The 23,299-nt window shown below is 42.6% G+C and overlaps 1 protein-coding gene across 2 annotated transcripts in view; it reads left to right on the top strand.

Moving 5' to 3' along the window:
• The window catches only part of ABHD17C (abhydrolase domain containing 17C, depalmitoylase), a 54,602-nt gene extending 40,103 nt beyond the window's left edge, over positions 1–14,499 (top strand). For both annotated transcript variants that reach the window (XM_081546727.1, XM_081546725.1), the window contains 2 exons: positions 8,256–8,435; positions 13,032–14,499. In XM_081546727.1, the coding sequence (XP_081402853.1) occupies positions 8,256–8,435; positions 13,032–13,251 (400 nt within the window). In that variant the 3' untranslated portion in view covers positions 13,252–14,499. The remainder of the gene's footprint in view (positions 1–8,255; positions 8,436–13,031) is intronic.
• Positions 14,500–23,299: the final 8,800 nt, after the last annotated feature.

The following is a 23,299-nucleotide window of genomic DNA, read 5'->3' as shown; positions in this document are numbered from 1 at the left end:
TCACATTCGTTAAGCTCTGGCTACAGAAAGTAAAAGATGGATTTCCCATTTCTGCGGCTGAAGGTGAGTGTTCCCAGGTCATCTGTTTTCTCCAGGGCTGTGTTTACCCACCTGCTTCCCTCCCAGCCAGACCTTTTACTCTGAGGCTTTGCTCTGAAGTTTATTAGGGCTTTTTGGTATCCTCAGACCTCATCCTTCAATTAACTTTCACCTTACCTTTTGTATTTGTCTTTGTCCTATGTCTAAAAGTATTTTCACTAGGAGTCCTAGCTCTGAAATATTTAAAATGTTGACTTCAAAGTTGGTGGAAGTGTGCCAAGCATGCTTCATCTGAAGATAAATGGAAATGCTCTTCATGCAGGGCAAAACCAGGGCCCATTAACTTAAACAGGATGCAGTGTGTCTTAGGGAGGCTCAGCTTGGCCATGTTTGTAGACAGAAAGGCAAGCTTTACATTAAAACGAAAACAAACAGATTTTCCCTTATCAGTGAAGGGAACATCCCCACTGGACACGGTCCCCCTGGTACTCTCAGCCTCTCCATGGGCACCTCCTGCCTCAACTCCTGCTTGCTGCCATGCCCTCGGGTATGGGGGTCAGGGTAGGGGTGGGGGGGGAGGTGTGCTCCTGGGATCGTGTCCTGTATGCTGAGTGGGAACCAGAACTTAACATTTGTGTTGTTGATCTGAGCTCAGCATAGCTGGTGACTGCAAGAAGATGCTAGACGTTTGAAAGAAGCAGGGAGCAAAATTTGTAGGTTTCCAAGAGGTTACCATACACATGGCATTCCCTGCTGAGGAAAGTAATCATTCAGGGTCGTGACTTTCCCCTAGCAAACGTTGGGAGACCTTATTCCTTGTGTTGTATTTTAAGTAAATCTTAATTTCCTGACCAGGGATCGAACCTGTGGCTCCTGCATTGTTAAGCACAGAGTCTTCATTGCTGTATCTGCAGGGAAGTCCCTGCACTGCATTTTGAGTTTTCTAGTATGTTTTTCTCAGAACCCATCCTGACTTTGGCCCCATTCACTCTGTGTCATGCAAGTATTTCTACGAATTTACAGGCGAGCGGCTACTGGAGTTCGTCTCTAACTCCAGTCTTTTCCTCTGTGGGCAGTTTCTTCCTCCTTTTTAAACTCAGTGCTCTGTGGTGACCTAAATGAGAGGGAAATCCAAGGAAGAAGGGATATATGTACATCTGTAGCTGATTCGCTTTGCTGTACAGCAGAAACTGACACAGCATAGTAAAGCAGCTATATTCCAATAAAAATTAATTTTTTTAAAAAAGCAGGATGGTCAGGATGTCAACGATTCTGGGGGTTATAACACTGGGGATTGAAGATCTGATGGACTGTGCTTGAGCATGGGACTTAATGGAATCAGAATTTTGGCCTGGGTGAAATTTGAGGGATCCAGTCAAAGAAGGGTTAAGGGGCAGTGGAGACTATAACCAAGAGGAGACTCAGGTGCAGAGGCTGGTGTTTATGCGATGCTAATGCTGAGGATGCTATGAAACTAGGGCCTCTGAATGGTCCTCTGGCAGGCCTGGGGCTCTGATCATGAGCATCAGGACTTCCAGGCTCAGTTATAGCTACAGTGTAAATATAGGTCTCGGCTGTTCAGTCTCTCCACATATCAAGGGTCAGATCTGAGTGTCAGAACCTGTTGTGGGTCCCTGGAGCCAGCTGTGGCAGGCCTGAACGCACCCTTGCAGGAGATGATGACATTCTGACTGGAGACTCAGCTGTAAAATGAATGCATGGATTCTCACCGACCAAGAGTGGCTTTTCCCTAGAGATCCATGTGCAGACAGTACCTGCTTGCATATTTAAGTCAGGACTGAAGATTTCATGGGGAGGTCCAGGGAGAGTCTGATAAGAACGTGTGTCTGTCTGACATGCAAATCGAGCTGTAGTTGGCTACAAGCAAATGAAATGCTTTGTTCACGTGGCTTTGACCCTGCCTGATCTTGAATTCCTTGCCTCATCTGCTGTGACCCTGTGTCCTAATCTCTCATCCTAGATTTAGATCTGGCTTTAGCTTGTCCCCCACCCCAAGCTTTTATGTACATTGCTTCCCCAGCTGGACTATAAACTCCTTGCACCCACCCAGTGTTTTATGTTCATCTTTCTGTACCCCTAGAGGTTCTGTGCTTAGTCCTTAAAGAGGCGTTCAGCAACTATTTTTTTTAATGCATTATTTTTAAAACAATAAGTGACATCTTCCAGGTATAGAAACTAGTCCCCTGTTTGCATAATCATCAAGCTAATTGGTCACTGCCAGAATAAGTTGAGATCTTTAGCTGGATTTCTCATGTGACAGTCCACTCCTTTCCATAATTTATCTTTGTCTTCATCCTGACTTTGAATACTACGTTGGAAGCATTGCCAGCAGAGAGTTAACAGTTGAGGCATGGATTCAGTGAAATCCTTTGGAGAGAAAATGTAAGAGTAGCAGGAAGGCTACAGCAGGAGGAGGGAAGCCAGGAAAGGGCCAAGCCTGTGGATAGTGGGGCTGGAGGAGGAACCAAGAGTGAATGCAGTCAAGGAAGAAAGGCATCGTGGGGTCCCATGGTGGTCCAGCAGTTAAGATTCTGTGTTTCCATTGCAGAAGGCACAGGTTCAATCCCTGGTCAGGGAGGATCCCGCATGCTGCAGGTTGTGGCAAAAAGAAAAAAAAAAGGGAGGAGGAGAAGGAAAAGAAGAAAGAGAAATTGGATGAGGAGTTGGGGAGAAGGAGTTGCATCAGGAACTTCTGAGAGCAGCTCACTGGGCGTTGTGGTGGCAGGGGGTGGATTTCAGGGGCTTCGTTGGGGATGAGGATGTGGTGGGGAAGGAGAGATGAGAGATGGGACTGTCACTTAGAGGAGGCACCAGTGAAGATGGGCCGTTTCTTAGATCCAGAGACTTGGAGATGTGTGTGGTGCTGGGATTAAGATTGGTTCTGCATGGGTGGGGATAAAATTTTCAAATTTAGGGGAGGGTGAAGATCCAGTGCTCAGGTGGAAGGTTCACCCTGGGATGGAAAAGCAGCATCTTCCAGACACATGAAGGGGCAGGGGGGAAACAGCAGCAGAAGAGAGCTATTGGGCGTGGGAAGGAGGGACGGCCTCCGTGTCTCCGGGTCTGGTGTGTTTATAGCTGAGAAACGCGGAAGTTTACTTGTTAAAGCCTGCCTTTGGGGGTTGGACACATGGAAGAAAAAAACATTGTTTGTGGACTGTTGTAAGAAATCACTTTTGATGTTTTGATGTTTTAAAATAGCAAATTCTAAGTAAAAAAGCAAAAAATCCTGCCTACCTGTGTCGTGCCACAAAACTGTCCTGTCCAGGCTGGAAGAGCTTAACATCCATTTTACTTTAGTATAAAGGTTTTGGACTTGGGGTTTATTGATGTTTTTGGAAAAAAAAAAAAAAATATATATATATATATATACGCACTTAATCCTAAGAGCTATGATCTTCAAATGCCCTGAATTTCACCCAGACTTAGTAACAGATTCCATTTACCATCTCTCTTTTTATCTTACATTTTTTAATTGAATTTGAGAGCTAAAAGCACTTTAGGATCTGGTTTGACACTTTTTTACTCAGTACCAAACAATGGTTAGTTTGAGGAATCAGCAAACCCACTGGAGTTTTTAAGTATGGAAAATCTCTAAAGGAGTTTACATTCTTTAAGATTCCCAAGACATTCAGATACTTCTTATTTTGGAACCACTGGTATAGAGGTCATCAATCGTCTACCTTTTTTTTTTTTTTTTCATCAAAAACAGCATCATAGTGGTACTGTAAAAAGGACCCACTTCAGCCTCCTCATCTGTTAGAGGCGGATGTTTGACCAGAGACCTCCTAGAGTTTTCCTGAAAACCTTCCATACCTTCAAAGAATTAGCCGCCCCCGAACCCCATCCGTACCTCCCAGGCTTCTCATGTGTTGTCAGACAGTATAATAAACAGGGAAAAGTCCTTAATGTAATACTAACAAATCTGAACATTTCACTAGCACTTTAGTTTTCAAAGCCTTTTCAAATACAGACACTGTAAAGAACACTTGCTGACTCCATGTAAAATGGTCCAGCAATTGTGCTTCCTTAATTTATTCATTTTAACAAATCACTACCTAATAATTATAGGAAATTAGAAATGAATGTTTGAAAGAAGAAACGTTACCTGGTTCTCACTACCTGAAAATAACCATTATCATTTTAATAGATTACTTTCAAGTCCCTTTTCCATATAGATTTTGTTTGAAGGAATGTAACTGTGACCCTGTTTTTTTGTTGGCTGCTTTTTATGGAACATTTGAACATGAGTTTTCCCCACATTAGCTCTTGATGAGATGTAATTTCTAATGGCCTCATGTTTCCTTAGAACGTTTGTGTTTAGCACAAAATCTATTATGATTCATAACAGTTTCCAGGAGGGCTGTCTCCATATCTGAAATATCTGGTGAGCTTATAAAAAATATTTACTGTTGTGAAATATAATAAATAGAATGGTAGCCAGTAATGTTCATAAGATTGTAAATGTTCCACTTAATGAACTGTAAAAGGAACAGTTGTGATAAGACATAGACTAATAGGGACTTCTTTGGCAGTCCAGTGGTTAAGACTTCATGCTCCCAATACAGGGGGCCCCAGTTAGACCCTTGGTTGAGAAGCTAGGATTCCACATGATGTGCAGCTCTGCCAAAAAAAAAAAAAGATACAGACTATATCCAGCAATCCATAAGCCTCCCCTAAACAACATGCTTCTTCCCAGCCATAAGCTATTTCCCCCCTCCTCCTGTCCTTAACCACTACCCTGGTTTTTCAGGGCTTTACTTCTTTGCTTTTCTTTCAATTAAGTATCCCTAAGACCCCCTTTGGGGGTTCCCTGATGGCTCAGATGGTCAAGAATCTGCCTGCAGTGAAGGTCGGGAAGAACCCCTGGAGGAGGCAATGGCAACCCACTCCAGTATTCATGCCTGGAGAATCCCATGGACAGAGGAACCTGGTGGGCTACAGTCCACGGGGCAGCAAAAAGTCGGACACGACTGAGCACCTTTTACTCACTCAATCAAGCACCCTTTCATGGATCACAGCCTTGCTGTGGCAAAGGGGCTTTTGTAACTCAATGAAGCTATGAGCCAGGCCATGCAGGGCCACCGAGGATGGACAAGTCATGGTGGAGGGTTCTGACAAAATGTCGTCCACTCGAGGGGGGAATGGCAGTCCACTTCAGTATTCTTGCCACGAGAACACCATGACAGTATGAAAAGGCAAAAGGATATGACACTGGAAGATGAGCCCCTCAGGTCCGAAGGTGTCCAACATGCTACTGGGGAAAAACGGAGGGCAACTACTAATAGCTCCAGAAAGAATGAAGCAGCTGGGCCAAAGTGGAGCCAATTCTCAGTTGTGGATGTGTCTGGTGAAAGTAAAGCCCAGTGCAGTCGAGAACAGTATTGCATAGGAACCTGGATTGTTAGGTCCGTGAATCAAGGTAAATTGGACATAGTCAAACAGGAGATGGCAAGAGTGAACATCGACAGTTAGGAATCAGTGAACTAAAATGGACAGGGATGGGAGAATTTAATTCAGATGACCATTCTATCTACTACTGTGGGCAAGAATCCCTTAGAAGAAATGGAGTAGCCCTCATATAGTCAACAAAAGAGTCCAAGCAGTAAAGTTTAATTTGGGTGGGTTTAAGTTTTTTGCACATGGTGTGTTCTGTGTATCTGCTCATTCTGATTGTGTCTCATCCATTCTGAACAGGATGTCTTTACCATTCATCAGCGTTGCCTTTTGATGCTCTGTGACACCCCTTGAGGCTCTCTCCAACCACCCGTGAATAGTCCAGAAGATATTTCTAATCCATGGTGAATATATCTGGGGGAGGAATTGCTAGGTCCCTGGGGATGTGTCATTGTATCTTCACTTTTACTTTTTTGCAAAGTGCTTCCATCTATTCTCTTAATCCCCATCAGGAAAGAATGAAAGTTTCTGTGGTCACATTTTTGTCAACACTTGGTATTGACAGCATTTAAATGTTTGTTAGTATTACGCTATGGTTTTCGTTTGTGAAATCTCATTTTGTTTTTTACTAATGAAGTTGAGTTACCCTCCCTGCCTTCCTTCCTTCCCTCTCTGCCATTTAGATGTCTTCTGTTACGAAATAATCATTTTGTAGAGTGCTGTTTTTCTGTACTTGATCATTTCCCCCCCCCCACTGATGTGTTCTTTGTTTTAGTTGTGAGCCCTTTGCCAGTTCCATGTGTGGCAAATAATTTTTCCCACTTGCCTTTTTACTTCCTTAATGATGCCTTCTGAGGACCAGAAGTTCTGTCTCTCTCTTTCTTTGGCTGCACAGGGCCTTAGTTGCGGCACAGGGGATCTTAAGTTGTGGCATATGAACTCTTAGTTTCAGCATGTGAGACCTAGTTCCCTGACCAGGGATCAAACCCAGGCCCCCTGCATTGGGAGTCTTAGCCACTGGACCACCAGGGAAATCCCAAAGTTCTTTATTTAATGTAATACCAGTTGTCGTATTTTCCACTATTAATGGCTAGTGTTTCGCATAGTGAAGTTTTGCAATGAAAACACTGAGTTGTAAAGTGTTGTTAAGGCTGTGGGTGTCTGTGTGTCAGAAGGAGGATTTGTTGAGATTGGTGCCAGGTGTGTCCTGATGCCCATGAGTAGAAATTCTGAAAGCTGAGTATCCTTCAGTGAAAAGTTCGGGCTGCTCTATAAAGACATTTCAGGGACGTCATGATCTTGGAGAATGGACAGAGTCAGGACACTCAAGAAAAGGCTGTTCAAGTAACTACACACCCACCTCTGCCCTTTGAGTCTGTGCCCAGTGATCCTTTATTCATTCAGTGTAGCCCCCAAGGTCTGTGAAACAGGATGTAAAACAGTGTCAGGTGACTGAGAAAATAAGTTTGACTCTAATAGTAACACTCACTACTATGATAGGTTATCCTGTATGGTTCTTATCATTCTGCAGATCCGATCAAAGAAGGTAAGCGTTAGTCTGATGCCATTTTAATCTGGAAGTCTTTTACTTTATTTTTTTACTTTTGGCCACACCACGTGGCATATGGGATCTAGTTCCCTGACTAGGGATCAAACCCATGCCCTCTACAGTGAAAGCTCAGAGTCTGGACTGCCAGGGAATTCCTCTTTTATTTTACTTTTAACTTTGAATATTAACCATCTCTTACTCCTCCCCTTCAATAACTACCTTCAGTTTTTATTTTCTTCTTCCTCTTATTGTTGTTTATGATTTAGTTGTTTATAATCGATAGCAAAACATCCTGCCACAGAGCTGGCCATTGCAGAAAGAGCCTACACTTCAAATGTGGGGATTGCAGGTAGTCTTCTCTCCAGGTGCCTTCTGACACCCTGTAATCCACCCCATGCAGCATCCAATGGCCCTCATGTTTTGGGGTGTCATAGCCTACTTTGATGAAAATTGTGGAGGGAGAAGAAGACCCCTAATCTTAAGTATACTTCCCCCTCCAAGGGACTTTGAACTCTCAGTTAAATCCTACTGAAATGGACCTCCCTGTCCATCAGAGAAGGAACTCCCAGGGGAGGGAGGTCCTCCCTAGGATAACTTACCTTTAAATCTGTGGATTGAAGGCAAAAGATGCTGGAGCCATGAGTTCCTTCCTCAAAACCATCCATAAAAACTCTTTTTGCTGACCCGTCTTATAAAAAAGCATATTTATTTGGCTGCATCAGGTCTTGGATGTGGCATGTGGGTTCTTCCTTGTGGCGCCCAGGCCTAGTCTTTGCAGCATGGGGCTTAGTTGCTCCTTGGCATGTGGGATCTTAGATCCCTGACTAGGAATTGAACCTGCATCCCCTGCATTAGAAGGCAGATTCTTAACCACTGGACGACCAGGGAAGTCCCGCTGACCCTTTTTTTAATCACTCGTTCTTCCAACTGAAATGAATCCCACGCAGGAACGCCAGACAAGACTTGTGTCCTGGGACCCTCTTCTACAAGCACAATTGTGTTAGATGGTGTCAAGTTCGAAGGCCTGGGGCCAAACAGAAACTTTTTTTTTTTTTTTTTTGCTGCACCAGCATGTGGGGTCTAGTTTGAACCCAGGCCCCCTGCAGTGGGAGTGCGAAGTCTTAGCCACTGGACCACCAGGAAATTCCTGGTTGTAGGAGTTTTGTGAGTTTATGACACTGTGGTGTTTGGCTTCCTCACTCTCTCTGCCACATGTCAGCTAATGGCCCGTGCCCTCTGACTTCTCCAGGTATGGCGTAAGTCCCGAGAACATCATCCTGTATGGTCAGAGCATTGGGACAGTCCCCACGGTAGACCTGGCCTCCAGGTATGAGTGTGCTGCCGTGATTCTCCATTCGCCTCTGATGTCTGGATTGCGTGTGGCTTTTCCTGACACCAGAAAAACGTACTGCTTTGACGCCTTCCCCAGGTAAGCTCACTGCTATACAGTAAGTAAGTACTAAGACGTCCAGTGACCCAACTTCAGATCAGAAGCTGTGGTCTCCTGAATGCAGCTGGCCATCAGCCCCTGTGCTGGGCTCCTCAGGGAACGAGAGGTGGACGTGGCACACGCACCAACCAGGGACTTAGTCCTCTGGGCCAGACTCATTTGTAAAAAAAAAAAAAAAACCTGCCAGATGATGTCTAAGGACCTTGCTTGTTCTGACATCCAGGATTAATTGGTTCAGCTGGATGTATAGGATAAAAAAAACAAGTGTGCACATGTCTTAAAGGAACTTCTAGTACAGTGTTCATTTGTTCACTCAGAGGGACATGTATTGTTGAGTCACAAGAACTAAATCAGAGGTCTAGATACTCAAATAGGTCTTCCCTGATGGCTCAGGCTTCCATCCCTGAGTTGAGAAGATCCCCTGGAGAAGGAAATAGCAACCCTTTCCAGTAACCTTGCCTGGGAAGTTCCATGGACAGAGGAGCCTGGTGGGGCTACAGTCCGTGGGGTTGCAAAAGAGTTAGACACGACTTAGCAACCAAATAACAACAACAGATACTCATAAAAACTGTAGGCCTCCCCAAGTTTGAAATTTCTCTTGTTTTTGGTCACACCACTAGGTAAGAGAAAAAGTGATGTAAGCTCTGCGATGATGGGCGTCAGGGACAGTATAAGTCCTCCATACAGCCCTAGACACCTCCTGCTGCCCACCTGTGCCTGAAGCCCCCCTCCCCTGCACGAGAGACCATGGCCAGGCCCCCTCCTGCCAGCACCCCAGGGGCAGCAGAGCTCCTGCCAGCCTGGCCCCTGCTGTTTTCCAGTCCCCGAACAGAAGGAGGAAAATGGGCAGCTGTATTATACAAGCAAAAGCAGTGGGCACATTGCCTTCTTGAACACCTCTCTTTGAAAACCTCTGCTTTTTTTTTGTTAAATCTAAGCTGAGGAAGGGCTTCACTGGTGACTCAGATGGTAAAGAATCCACCTGCAATGCAGGAGACCTGGGTTCAATCCTTGGGTTGGGAAGATTCCCTGGAGGAGTACATGGCATCCCACTCTAGGATTCTTGCCTGGAGAATCCCCATGGACAGAGGAGCCTGGCAGGCTACAGTTCGTGGGGTCGCAAAGAGTCAGACATGACTGAGCAACTAAGCACAAGCTAAGGAAAGTATTTAATAAAGATTATTTGCCCAGGGTACATCCAAAATTCTGACAGCAGGACACCCATGGCCATGTTATAGAAAACCTCAAAGAAGTACGTACAGTTTTTGAATTTTGATCAACACCTTCATTGCTGTCATTCTGTTATTATTGGGAATGAGGGTGGGGGGAGCATCATTTGGTTGCGTAAACAACTGTTCCACAGATGGGCTTGTCTCCCAAGAAGAAACTTTCTCTTAACACCTTGGGTAAACTCTGTGCAGCCTGTATGAGGTTCAGCTTCATGGGAAAGTTAAGCAAGCTATGGATTTCCAGTGGCATGGCTGAGAATGCTAAGCAGGGACCCTGTGCATCTCAAATATGGCCTTATTTGTGCTGAATGGGTAATGAGAGGCCCATTTGTTGAAAGGGAGATATTTACTGTGTTTGTGGAAAGCCATGCAAGGGGTTACCCTGGCAACAAAACAAATAGGTTTTCCCCTGACTCTTAAATTAGCAGATACCTTAAAATACAGCCACAACAACTAATTGCAGCTTATTAATTAATAGGAAACCAGCATACTACTCTTACTGGGTTTGAGTGATCTGCCAGGCATGGGCTAATCATTTTATGTGCCTTATCTTGAAAGACTCATTTTACAGTGAGGAAACTGAGGCTGAGAAAGTTAAGTGGTGTAAGCAGCTTCATTAAGGTGGGTGGGTGGAAATAGGCAGAAAAGGCCATTCTTCCTGTTCAGTACCATAAAGTATTAAAATGAGAGACTTCAAACCATCAATAGTCACGTGAACTGTCATCACTAATTGAACTTGAGGAATGTTTTCTTAGGGTGTCTGTTGCTACCAAATGCACACTTGTTTCTGTGTCCCTCTCTTTAAAGGAAGGCACTTTCCCATTTCTTTTTTAATACCGAAGAATAGAGATAAGGGACTTCCCTGGTGGTCCAGTGGTTAGGGACTCTGAGCTTCAATCCTTGGTCGGGGAACTATTACAGGATCACACATGCCATACAACTCAGCCACATATACATATATTTATAACATACATTATATATATAGAGAGAGATAAGTAATTCTAATCATTACCTGGTTGGTGGTTTATTCTCTCTTGCAAAAAAGTGAAAGTGTTAGTCGCTCAGTTGTATCTGACTCTTTGCAACTCCATGGACTGTTAGTAGCCCACCAGGCTCTTCTGTCCATGGGATTTTCTAGACAAGAATACTGGAAAAAAAAAAAAGAAGAATACTGGAGTGGGTTGCCACTCCCTTCTCCAGGGGATCTTCCCAATCCATGGATCAAACCTGAGTCTCCTGCATTACAGGCAGATTCTTTACTGTCTGAGCCACCAGAAAAACCCTTATTCTTTCTTACTTCCTTTATATTTAGAATCAAGATGGTGGCATTTAACTTCAAATACACCCTCCAGGCTATAGAGAGCCCCCTAAATCGTGCAGCATGGAACTGTCAGCAAATAGATTTTTAATGGAATATAATTGGACTTTTGCATTCTGAGAAGAAGTCACTTTAAAAATTAATTATAAGAGGATAATAGATTTCTAAACAAGATTCCTAATCTGCCAAATTGACTGCTGCCACAGTAGCCCTGATCTTGGCAAATGACATGGCCAATGAGGTCTTGCATTCTTCCTGGACATTGTGAGGTGGTTGGCAACTTCATGAGCTGTTAACAAGGCTCTGTGACAGTTGTTTGTAGATCTTTGGAATGTGTGATGGATATCAGAGCTCTGTACTAGCTCCACAGCCTCATGCCTGTTCTTTAATAATCTCCAAGCTTCAGTTCCCTCCGTGGTTTAACAGAGACAGCCCCTCCTCTTTAACTGTGTCTCACTGAAGATGAATAACATTTCAGATGTCAAGTGCAAAGCACCTGGTTGTGGTCCATGTTGGATAAATGTTTGTCGATGTTTAGTTGCTCAGGCATGTCTGACTCTTTGTGACCCCATGGATTGTAGCCCACCAGGCTCCTCTGTCCATGGAATTTCCCAGGTAAGAATACTGGAGTGGGTTGCCATGCCCTTCTCCAGGGGATCGTCCCAACCCAGGGATCTAACTTGAGTCTCCTGCATTGGCAGGCAGATTCTTTACCAATGAGCCACCAGGTAAGCCCTGAATAAATGCTAGTCAGGACATAACAAAATGACCCCTGTGGGTAGAACCAAATCGATCCTTCTGTAACTTTGGCTAGGATCAGATACAGAAAGTCAACTGTAAGAGGGTCTCTGGCAGGGGGCCAAAAAGGACAGAGGGTCACCTCTCTATGTGTTTGTAGGGGAAATGACAGTGACCTCCAGCAGAGAAGTCACCCACGCACCCAGCCTAACAAGCCTTACTAACTTCTCAGTTCCTCTTTGGGAAATGCTTTCAGAGCCTGTAGTATATTCTTTTGGAGATCCTCAAATATTCATCCTCTGTGGGTAGATTGGGCTTCCCAGGTGGTGCAGTGGTAAAGAATCTCCCTGCCAATTCAGGAGATGCAAGAGGCGTGGGTTCAATACCTGGGTCAGGAAGATCCCCTGGAATAGAAAATGGCAACCCACTCCAGTATTCTTGCCTGGAAGATTCTATGGACAAGAGGACCCTGGCGGGCTACAGTTCATGGCCTCACAAGCTGAATTTTGGGACTTCCCTGGTGGGTAGATTTGATTTTTGTAAACAGAATTCATTCAGGATCCAATCTAGGCATACATTAAATTTCCAAGCTAAATAGTACAGTTTTTATTTAAGGATGAGGTTTTCGTTTTTATGAAACGAGGCTTCTGATGACCTTGCTAATCAGTGCTGAAGATGGCTTACACACAGAGAGAGTCCTGAAAACTTGAGTGGCTGTGTGTTCAGTGCCCAGCTTTCAAGAGACATTCCAGTATGTTAAGTTCTAGCTTGTGTATTTTTTTTAAAAAAATCCTCTCTCCGAAATATGAATGTATCAGAAATATTATTTACTGGGTGGGTAGTCAGATGACATTTAGGAGTTCTGTTTTTAATAAAATACTTTTACAAAAACACAATGGCTAACGGCATTGTGGTATTCTCAGTTGGATCCTGGAACAGAAAAAGGACTTAAGTGGAAAAGTTCATAGAATTCAAATAAAGTCTGGAGTTCAGTAACATACCAATGCTGGTTTTTTGGTTTGGACAAACGGACTACGATCATGTGTGTCGTTGGCCTTATGGGAAGGGGGTTAGGAGTAGATAGGAGCACTGTGTTATCTTTGTACCTTGCCTGTAAATCAAGAATTATTGTGAAATGCAAAGTTAATTTTTTTTTAAAAAATGAACTACTAGAAAAGTGAGGGGAAATTCCTCCAGGGCTCTTGCCTTGTTTGCCTAGGATGCTGACTCTGTTACATTGAGTGTGAAGTCTGTGATCCTTCTTTTTTCTCCCCCTTTCCTGTCTTGAAGCATTGACAAGATCTCCAAAGTCACTTCTCCCGTGTTGGTCATTCATGGCACAGAGGACGAGGTCATCGACTTCTCCCACGGCCTGGCCATGTACGAGCGCTGTCCCCGGGCCGTGGAACCGCTCTGGGTCGAAGGGGCAGGGCATAATGACATAGAGCTTTACGCACAATACCTAGAGAGACTAAAACAGTTCATTTCTCACGAACTTCCCAATTCCTGAAGACGACGACTTGATCTTACCTCATTGGCTGTGAACACGAGTCCTCCGTTTTACACGTGCTTTCACTGGACAGCGGTCATGGCGTGATCACCACAAGGAAGCACGCAGCTTTTCGGGCATCCTCATCGGAGAGCAGAGGACTTCTCAGTCTTTTGTATCCACAGGTTCTACTGACTCACACATCATGTTAAACCGAACAGTTGTGACTTCCAGCTTCATTGCCTTGCAGGGCGGGAATGAGAGCTGAGTGGGGGGTCCACTTTCTTGTGCTGTAAAAAAGGATGCTCGCACCTCTTTCTCCACCTTACCTCTCACGTAGGATGCATTAATGCAGGACTCAACCTCTCTCTACCCGTGTTCTCAGTATTTGACCTGCAGCTCTGTTTCAGCCACTGGATTCATGGTTCAGTCCATTTGTGAAGCTGTGATAGTTTAACTGGAAACCATTGTGATGAAAATTCCTTCATTCATTTTTATTAACATACCGATCTTTCCCCAAAACAAATCAATTAAAGGGTAATTTACTGGAACTATGGTGAATGGCTTCATCAACTGGAACCATATAAATATAACTGGAATATTCTTAAACAAAATGAAACTTTTTTTTTAAGTGTAAATTTATTACTACTAGTCCACAGAGTTTTAATATTTTGATCGTCTGGTTGGTCTAACAAAGAACCTAGCCAGCTTTCCTCCTTGTAGGTTTTTTAAAGTACTGTACATATTTGCAATCACATTGTGCATAGATTCCTACTGAGTAATTTTCTTCTGTCAGGCCACAACAATGAACTGCAGATTCCTTGTTTGTAATGTAAATGATTGAATACATTTTGTTAATATGTTTTTATTCCTATGTTTTGCTATTAAAAAAATTTTATAACATTTCCAAGACAAAAAAAAGAGACAAGTTTATGCTTTGAAAAATTTATGTAATTAAAATTTCACGAAACTAATCTTTTTAGTTTAGGAGTTATTTGGATTTTGACACTGGGGTTGCACCAACAGCATCGGAAATGTAAGATGCTTAAAACTGTTACACTACTTCTGTTGGTTGGGGGTTTGGGTTTGAGAGTTCTTTGGTTTTATTAAAAAAGCATTTTTTTTTTTTTCCCAAATTTAAAAGCCTTAAATGTACTGTAAGCCTCCGATTGTTGTACAGCTGGGTTGCGGGTGACTGCCAGTTTGTATAGTGTTGCCTGGATGCAACACAGTGGTTGATCATGGAATAAAGGATGCATGGATCTGAAAGTGTGGGCTCCTGCCATTTATTCCTTCCTCTCTCCATCAAAGAAAGCATTTCGTCTGGATTTAAGAAGAAACCCTTGCAACTTACACACGTCTCTACCTTTCTCAAGGTGTATGCTTTTGTTCTGTGAAAGACTGTAGATTAATTTCGGAGAAGCCAAGATAAGAAGCACATAGTGGTAACATGCAGACTGAGTCCAAATAGAGAATGCGGTGGGTTCTGGCTATGAAACAAGAGGGATGAAGGCAGTCTCACTGGGACCTGGCTTGGACTGAGAACAGGCCTGTTTCTTGGGAACACCCTGAGCTGAGTCTTTTCGGTCCTTTGATCACTGACCAGAAAAAAACAACTGAGGGGTGTTTGTTTGCTAGTGTCAGAGGATTATACTTCCTAGGGAGAGAAATGATGGAGGAGGGCACAGGGCCATGCTCCCGTGCATATGTGTCCCAGCACCTTGCAAGCTACTCCTTGGCCTTAGATCAGTACCTATAATGGGGGGCATCCCACTCACCTTAGGATGCATCAGCGAAGTTCCAGAGGTGGTATTGTCCCAGAGGTCTAGTGACCTTGAATGGAAACACATCCAACAGCGTGCCTTTGGGGTGTGACAGCACCTAATCTAGGTTTGTGTGCTGTGTGTGTTTGCTTAGTCGCCCAGTTGTGTCTGACTTTGCAATCCTCTGTACTATAACCCACCGGGCTACTCTGTCCATGGGATTTTCCAGGCAAGAGTACTGGAGTGGGTTGCCATGCCTTCCTCCAGGGGATCTAGGTTTGCACAGACCAGATTTCTGAGTCCATTTGTCTGTTATTTGCATCTTCTGTAACTGTCTCCCGCCCTTCCCCTCCTGAACTATTTAGTAAACTTTTTTTTTTAAGAAAAAAAAGTCAAATCAGCTTTTATCTAGTATATTCTTACATTAAAGAAGCAGTTCCAGTAATTAAAAGATCAAATAGCTCTAAGGAGATAAAGCCTTCTTTTATGAGGAAGACATTTTTGTAATTTGCACAATACAGTATTGTTACCTTTAGGCAGAATGTTGTATGGTAGAGCTCTAGAACTGAACTTGTCTTGCGTAACTGACACTAGTAAACTTACTTCTGTCTATCAACTTTCAGCAATGTTAATGGGAAACTATCATAAGATACATCTAGTGGCTCAGATGGTAAAGAACCTGCCTGCAATGTGGCAGACCTGAGTTTGATCCCTGGGTCAGGAAGATCCCATGGAGGAGGAAATAGCAGCCCACTCCAATATTTTGCCTGGAGAATTTCATGGACGGAGCAACCTGGTGGGCTACAGTCCATGGGGTTGCAAAGAGTTGGACACAAGTGAGTGACTAACAGTTTCACTTTCAGTGGGAAACTATAGTAAGATCCACAGTTACAGAAGCTAAGGGGGCAAAGTTCATTGTTTTAGTAACTTGATGTAGGTGGTTTGTGGTTTATATCCTTTGGAAGTGGCTCATGTCTTCTGACTCCTGACTTTTTCCCAAAAACCAAGGAAGGAGGTTTTATCTACTCTTTCCTGAAGTTTGTCATGGGGACAGCCTTTCTCTGAGGATGGCACGTGTGATGACAGTGGGAATCCCAAGAGAGACCCCATTCATGACAGTTACAGATTCGAAACACACTTAGTGCTAAACCTGAAAGATCTGTTTACTGCTCTGAGACGGACATGGAGTGAGGACCAACTCTCCTAGTGGGAAAAAGCAAAAACAATCTAGCACTGCTAAATACAATGGAAAAGTCTTAGATGCAGGAACTGGTAATAAAATAAAGATTATGCAGGCCAAAGACCAAGTAAAGATGAAGCTAGTTTTGTCTTGGAAGGAATTTGCTGAACTTAGGTTAACCTGAGCATTGCTTTTCCAGTCTGGTGGAGCTCAGGGAACTGTCAACAAACCATGGAGTGCCCTCCACAGTGGGAAGACTAATTGGAAACTGCCCTTTTTAAGGGAAAATCATATGATCTTCTCCATAGACACAGACAAAACATTGGATGGAATTCAATGTCCTATTCATAATTAAAAACCAAACAAAACTTATCAAATTAGAGCTAGAAAGCAACTTTATGGATAGAGAGATTATCTCAAACTAAAAAGCCAAGCATTATACTGAGTGGTAAAACAATGGAAGAAATATTCCATTTTATGTATTTTAAAATTTTTTATTTGCTTTTAAATTATTTTTTAAATTTTCTAAATTTTAAAACATATTATGGCTCCCCTGCAGTGGAAGCATGGAGTCTTAACCACTGGACTGTCAGGAAAGTTCCACATTATTCCATTTTAGATTGGGAATTAGCCATGGTACTTACCATTCTTCAGTTCAGTCGCTCAGTTGTGTCCGACTGTTTGTGACCCCATGGAATGCAGCACACCAGGCTTCCCTGTAAGTTCCAGTAACTAAAATAAAAGCCCAAATACTCTGAAGAGATAAAGCCTTCTTTTATTAGGAAGACATTTTTATTATTTGCACAATACAGTATTGCCAGGCTTCCCTGTTCATCACTAACTCCCAGAGCTTGCTCAAACTTATGTCCATCGACTCAGTGATGCCATCCAACCATCTCATCCTCTGTTGTCCCCTTCTCCTCCTGCCTTCAATCTTTCCCAACATTAGGGTCTTTTCCAGTGAAAAGACCAACTCTCACATCCATACTTGACTACTGGAAAAACCATAGCTTTGACTAGATGGACCTTTGTCAACAAAGTAGCGTCTCTGCTTTTTAATATGCTGTGTAGGTTGATCGTAGCTTTTCTCCCAAGGAACAAGCGTCTTTTAATTTTATGGCTGCAGGCACCATCTGCAGTCATTTTAGAGCCCAAAATCACCTACTATTCTTTTGTTCAAAATTACACAAAGCCCCTAGCAAATGTGCTAGAGTTAAAGAAATGAAAAATGTATAAGACACAGAAAAATAAAAAGGATAAATATGTTCTAAAGGCACATAATTGTGGCTGCACAAATACATTTACCAAAAATCATTCAAATATATGCTTCAAAGGGGGTAGATTTTATGATATGTAGATCATGCCATAATAAAAATTTTTTAAAGAAATGAAAAATAAAACTCAGATTATGGTGTCTGGATAAAACACCTGAAAGCATCAACAAATCTTTAGATGTAATAAGAATTTAGTTAAGTTGCTGGACACAAAATCAATATACAAAAATCCTATTTCTATCAGCTTAAGATGTTTAAAATCCAATTAAATGCAATAGTTATAATAGCTTTTAGTTAATTACATATTAATTATAAATCAAATACATATTAGTATAAATTACATATTAATAATTTTAATAATTACAATAACTTTAAAAATATTGAGTGATCGGGAATAATCTAACACATATATTAGACATGTTACTCTGGAGAAAATCATAAACTTTTTTGAAGGACATTAAAGCAAAATGAATGAGGACTATACCATGTTAATAGATAAGAAGTCTCATTTTTAATATAGTCTTACCAAATAGGCCTATAGGGTTAACATGATTACAACAAAGATCCCAACAGCTTTTTTTTTTTTTTTTTTTGACAAGATGATCCTAAAATGTGTATGGCAGAACACAGGGCCAAGAATAGCCAGGGCAATTGAAGATGAAAAAGATGCAGAGACATGCCATACCAGGTAGAATTCCAAACGGGCAGTCCCAAGACTGAAAAGGCTCAGTCCTTCAGATTCCGGAATCTAGAAAGCCTTTCGTGACCCCAGCTCTAGCCCCTGCCAACAGCTGCTTCAGTATTCTGTTCTCATCTGCTGAGAGCCATATAATTACTGGTTGAAACCACAAAGGAATACATTTGTAATCATAGCGGGACTTCTCTGGTGGTCCACTGGTTAAGACTCTGACTTCCGATCATGGGGCGAGAATTTGATCCCTGGTTGGGAAATTAAGATCCCACAAGTCACACCACAAGTGCAGCCAAAAAATAAATAATAAAAATTAAACTTAGATGGTAAAAAAAAAATAACATACCTGGTGACAAACTAGGGGAGACATTATAATAAATCATATGACATATAATGTAAAAATATATTTAATAATCAAATGATGAGGCACCCTTTATCAAAGGGTACAGGAGGTGAAGAGACTATCTTAAGGGATTATTATCCATAATAATCACAGATTCAAATAATCAAATCAATTATATCAAATATCAGTTCAGTTGCTCAGTCATGTCTGACTCTGCAACCCCATGGACTGCAGCATGCCAGGCTTCCCTGTCCATCACCACCTCCCAGAGCTTGCACAAATTCATGTCCATCGACTCAGTGATGCCATCCAACCATCTCATCCTCTGTTGTCCCCTTCTCCTGCCTTCACTCTTTCCCAGCATTAGGGTCTTTTCCAGTGAGGCAGTTCTTCGCATCAGGTGGCCAAAGTATTAGAGTTTGAGCTTCAGCATTAGTCCTTCCAATGAATATTCAGGATTGATTTTCCTTTAGGATGGACTCGTTGGATCTGCTTGCAGTCCAAGGGACTCTCCAGAGTCTTTTCCAACACCACAGTTCAATTCTTCAGCTCTCAGCTTTCTTTATGGTCCAACTCTCACATCCATACTTGACTACTGGAAAAACCATAGCTTTGACTAGGCGGACTTTTGTCAGCAAAGTAACGTCTTTGCTTTTTAATATACTGTGTAGGTTGGTCATAGCTTTTCTCCCAAGGAGCAAGTGTCTTTTAATTTCATGGCTACAGTCACCATCTGCAGTCATTTTGGAGCCCCAAAATTAAAGTCTCTCACTGTTTCTATTGTTTCCTCATCTATTTGCCATGAAGTGATTGGACTGGATGCCATGATCTTAGTTTTCTGAATGTTGAGTTTTAAACCAACTTTTTCACTCTCCTCTTTCACTTTCATCAAGAGGCTCTTTAGTTCTTTGCTTTCTGCTATAAGGGTGGTGTCACCTGCATATCTAAGGTTATTGATATTTCTCTCAGCAATCTTGATTCCAGCTTGTGCTTCATGCAGCCAGGCATTTCACATGATGTACTCTGCATATAAGTTAAATAAGAAGGGTGACAATATACAGGCTTGATGTATTGCTTTCCCGATTTGGAGCTAGTCTGTTGTTCCATGTCCAGTTCTGTTGCTTCCAGACCTGCATACAGATTTCTCAGGAGGCAGGTCAGGTGGTCTGGTATTCCCATCTCATTAAGAATTTTCCACAGTTTGTTGTGATCCACACAGTCAAAGGCTTTGGTGTAGTCAATAAAGCAAAAGTAGATGTTTTTCTAGAACTCTCTTCCTTTTTCAATGATCCAACGGATGTTGGCAATTTATCTCTGGTTCCTCTGCCTTTTCTAAATCCAGGTTGAACATCTGGAAGTTCACGGTTCACAGACTGTTGAAGCCTGGCTTGGAGAATTTTGAGCATTACTTTACTAGTGTGTGGGATGAGTGCAATTGTGCAGTAGTTTGAACATTCTTTGGCATTGCCTTACCTTGGGATTGGAATGAAAACTGACCTTTTCCGGTCCTGTGGCTACTGCTGAGTTTTCCAAATTTGCTGGCATATTGAGTGCAGCACTTTCACAGCATCATCTTTTAGGATTTGAAATAGTTCAACTGGAATTCCATTACCTCTACTAGCTTTGTTTGTAGTGATGCTTCCTAAGGCCCACTTGACTTCACATGCCAGGATGTCTGGCTCTAGGTTAGTGATCACACCATTGTGGTTATCTGGGTCATGAAGATCTATCTTTTTTGTACAGTTCTTCTGTGTGTTCTTGCCAACTTTTCTTAATATCTTCTGCTTCTGTTAGGTCCATACCATTTCTGTCCTTTATTAAACCCATCTATGCACAAAATGTTCCCTTGGTATCTAATTTTCTTGAAGAGATCTCTAGTCTTTCCCATTCTATTGTTTTCCTCTATTTCTATGCATTGATCACTGAGGAAGGCTTTCTTATCTCTCCTTGCTATTCTTTGGAGCTCTGCATTCAAATGGATATATCTTTCCTTTTCTCCTTTGCCTTTCACTTCTCTTCTTTTCACAGCTATTTGTAAGGCCTCCTCAGACAACCATTTTGCCTTTTTGCATTTCTTTTTCTTGGGGATTGTCTTGATCACTGCTTCCTGTACAATGTCTCGAACCTCCATCCATAGTTCTTCAGGCACTCTGTCTGTCAGATCTAATCCCTTGAATCTATTTGTCACTTACACTGTATAATTGTAAGGGATTTGATTTAGGACATACCTGAATGGTCTAGTGGTTTTCCCTACTTTCTCCAATTTAAGTCTGAATTTGGCAATCAGGAGTTCATGATCTGAGCCACAGTCAGCTCACCGTCTTGTTTTTGCTGACTCTATAGAGCTTCACCATCTTTGGCTGCAAAGACCATCTGGTGATGTCCATGTGTAGAGTCTTCTCCAGTGTTGTAGGAAGAGGGTGTTTGCTATGACCAGTGCATTCTCTGGCAAAACTCTTCATTTTTACTGCTTGGAAAAGGATATGGCAGCCCACTCTAGTATTCTTGTCTGGAAAATTCCATGGACAGAGGAGCCTGGTGGGCTGCAGTCCATGGGGTTACATGACTGTGCCATGCAAGTATAAGGAGGGAGAGGGAGATGGGTTGGTAGCAATAAACTGGTAGAACTAAAAAAAAATTTTTTTACTGCTAATTTTATGCACAAAATTGGTTCAAATGTTCTAAAGTAAGTATAAATGTATATGTGAAAGTCGCTCAGTTATGTTCAACTCTTTGCAACCCCAGGGACTGTAGCCCTTCAGGCTCCTCTGTCCTGAGGAGATTTCCCAGAAAAGAATACTGGGGTGGGTTGCCATGCCCTCCCTCCTCTAGGCGATCTTCCCAACCCAGGGATCGAACTGGAGTCTCTTACATCTGTATTGGCAGGTGGGTTCCTTACCATTGTGCCACCTAAGGAGGCCTCACCCTATTCCCTCCCAGCCAGAGGAAAATATGTATAACATAAAGTTCACTGTTTTAACCAGTTTGAGGTACACAAGTTCAGTAGCGTTAAGTGCATTCTTATTGTTGTGCAGCCTCACTACCATCTACCCCAGGAGTCTTTTCACCTTTCTAAACTGAAACTCTGTCTCCATGAAATACTAACTCCTCATTTCCCCTCCCCCAACCCCTGCAAATCCCCTTCTGCTTTCTGTCTATGAATTTGGCTACTCTAAGTACCTCCTAGAAGTGGAGTCACACAGTATTTGTCCTTTTGTGACTGGCTTATTTCTCTTAATACAATGTTGTCAAGGTTCATTCATGTCGTAACATTCCATTCCCTTCCTTTTAAGCCTGAATAATATTCTATTGTATGTGTATACCACATTTTGTTTATCCGTTCCTCCATTGATGGGTATTTGGGTTGTTTCCACCTTTTGACTATTATGAATAGTGCTGCTATGAATATATACCAATATTCATATACATCATACTCATATATGTATATTGGAGACCCTGCTTTCAATTCTTTTGGGTGTATCCAAAGGTGGAATTTCTGGATTGTATGGTAATTCTATTTTAACTTTTTGGAGAAAACACTAAAATTGTAATTCTTGATTTGCAATCTTTTTTTTTTTAATTGGAGTATAATTGCTTTGCAACGTCGTGTTTCTGCTGTACATCAATGTGAATCAGCTATGTATATACATATATCCCTTCCCTCTTGAGCCTCTTTCCCACCCACCCCCATCCCACCCCTTTAGGTCATCACAGAGCATTGATTTGCAATTCTTAACAAGAGTCTTGGGGTTCATGACCCTTGGAGATGTCTGTGGGCATTTTTCTGGGGAGAAGGTCCACAATTTCAGCAGCTTCTCAAAGGTATCAGTGATTCTTGAAGGACTAACATCACTAAACTAGAGTCATGTCTACAAGTACTTTTAAAGCCAATATTTTTGAATCCCAGGACCTGTGAATGCAGGTTTTGGAGAGGTTATTTGAATGTATTCTGCAGGCAAGTCCAGGCAAGGAAGGGCATGGGCTGGCCAGGGCCCTCTGCACAAGGAAGGCATCTCTGGGTGTACAAGAGTCGAGTGCAGGAGCATTTACACACCCAGAAGGGGCTGAGACCATTGGAAGAATCTTGGAGACAGCAGGCCTGGCTGTGAGTTTTTGTGCCATGGTAACCGTGTGATCTTGAGCAATTCTCTCTCTTTTTTCTTAAGGATTTTATTTTAAACATTTTTAAATTTGTTTATTTTATTTATTTTGACTGTGCTGAGTTTCTCTAGTAGCAGAGAACAGGAGCTACTCTCTAGCTGTGGTTCGTGGTCTTCTCATGGCTTCTCTCATCGTGCAGTACAGACTAACTGCAGTACATGGTCTCAGTAGTTGTGGCACAGGAGTTTAGTTGCTCTGACACATGTGGGATCTTCCCAGACCAGGGATTGAACTCATGTCCCCTGCACTGGCAGGTTGGTTCTTACTGTGCCACCAGGAAAGTGAAAGTCGCTCAGTAGTGTCCGACTCTTTGCAACCCCAAGGGAGTTCTCTAGGCCAGAATACTGGAGTGGGTAACCTTTCCCTTCTCCAGGGGATTTTCCCAACCCAGGGATCGAGCCCAGGTCTCCTGCATTACAGGTGTATTCTTTACCAGCTGAGCCACAAGGGAAGCCCATGCTACCAGGAGGTCCTTGGGCAATTCTCTTAACTGCCTTGAGCCTGCTCTTCATCTCTAAAATAGTAGTAATCCCCACCACAGTCATGGGAGGATCAGATGAGATTCCGTAGGTAGAAATGCTTTGTAAGAGGTAATGGTGTATTGGACCCACTCATTAACTAGATGGCTGAGTCTGGGTTTAGAACAAACCAGAAAGC

This window comes from Giraffa tippelskirchi, chromosome 12 (genome assembly GCF_054371585.1).
Source record: "Giraffa tippelskirchi isolate mGirTip1 chromosome 12, T2T-mGirTip1v1.2.pri, whole genome shotgun sequence".
Lineage (NCBI taxonomy): Eukaryota > Metazoa > Chordata > Mammalia > Artiodactyla > Giraffidae > Giraffa > Giraffa tippelskirchi.
Note: the sequence above shows the minus strand (reverse complement) of the source record. Positions and strands in the feature narration are given on the sequence as shown.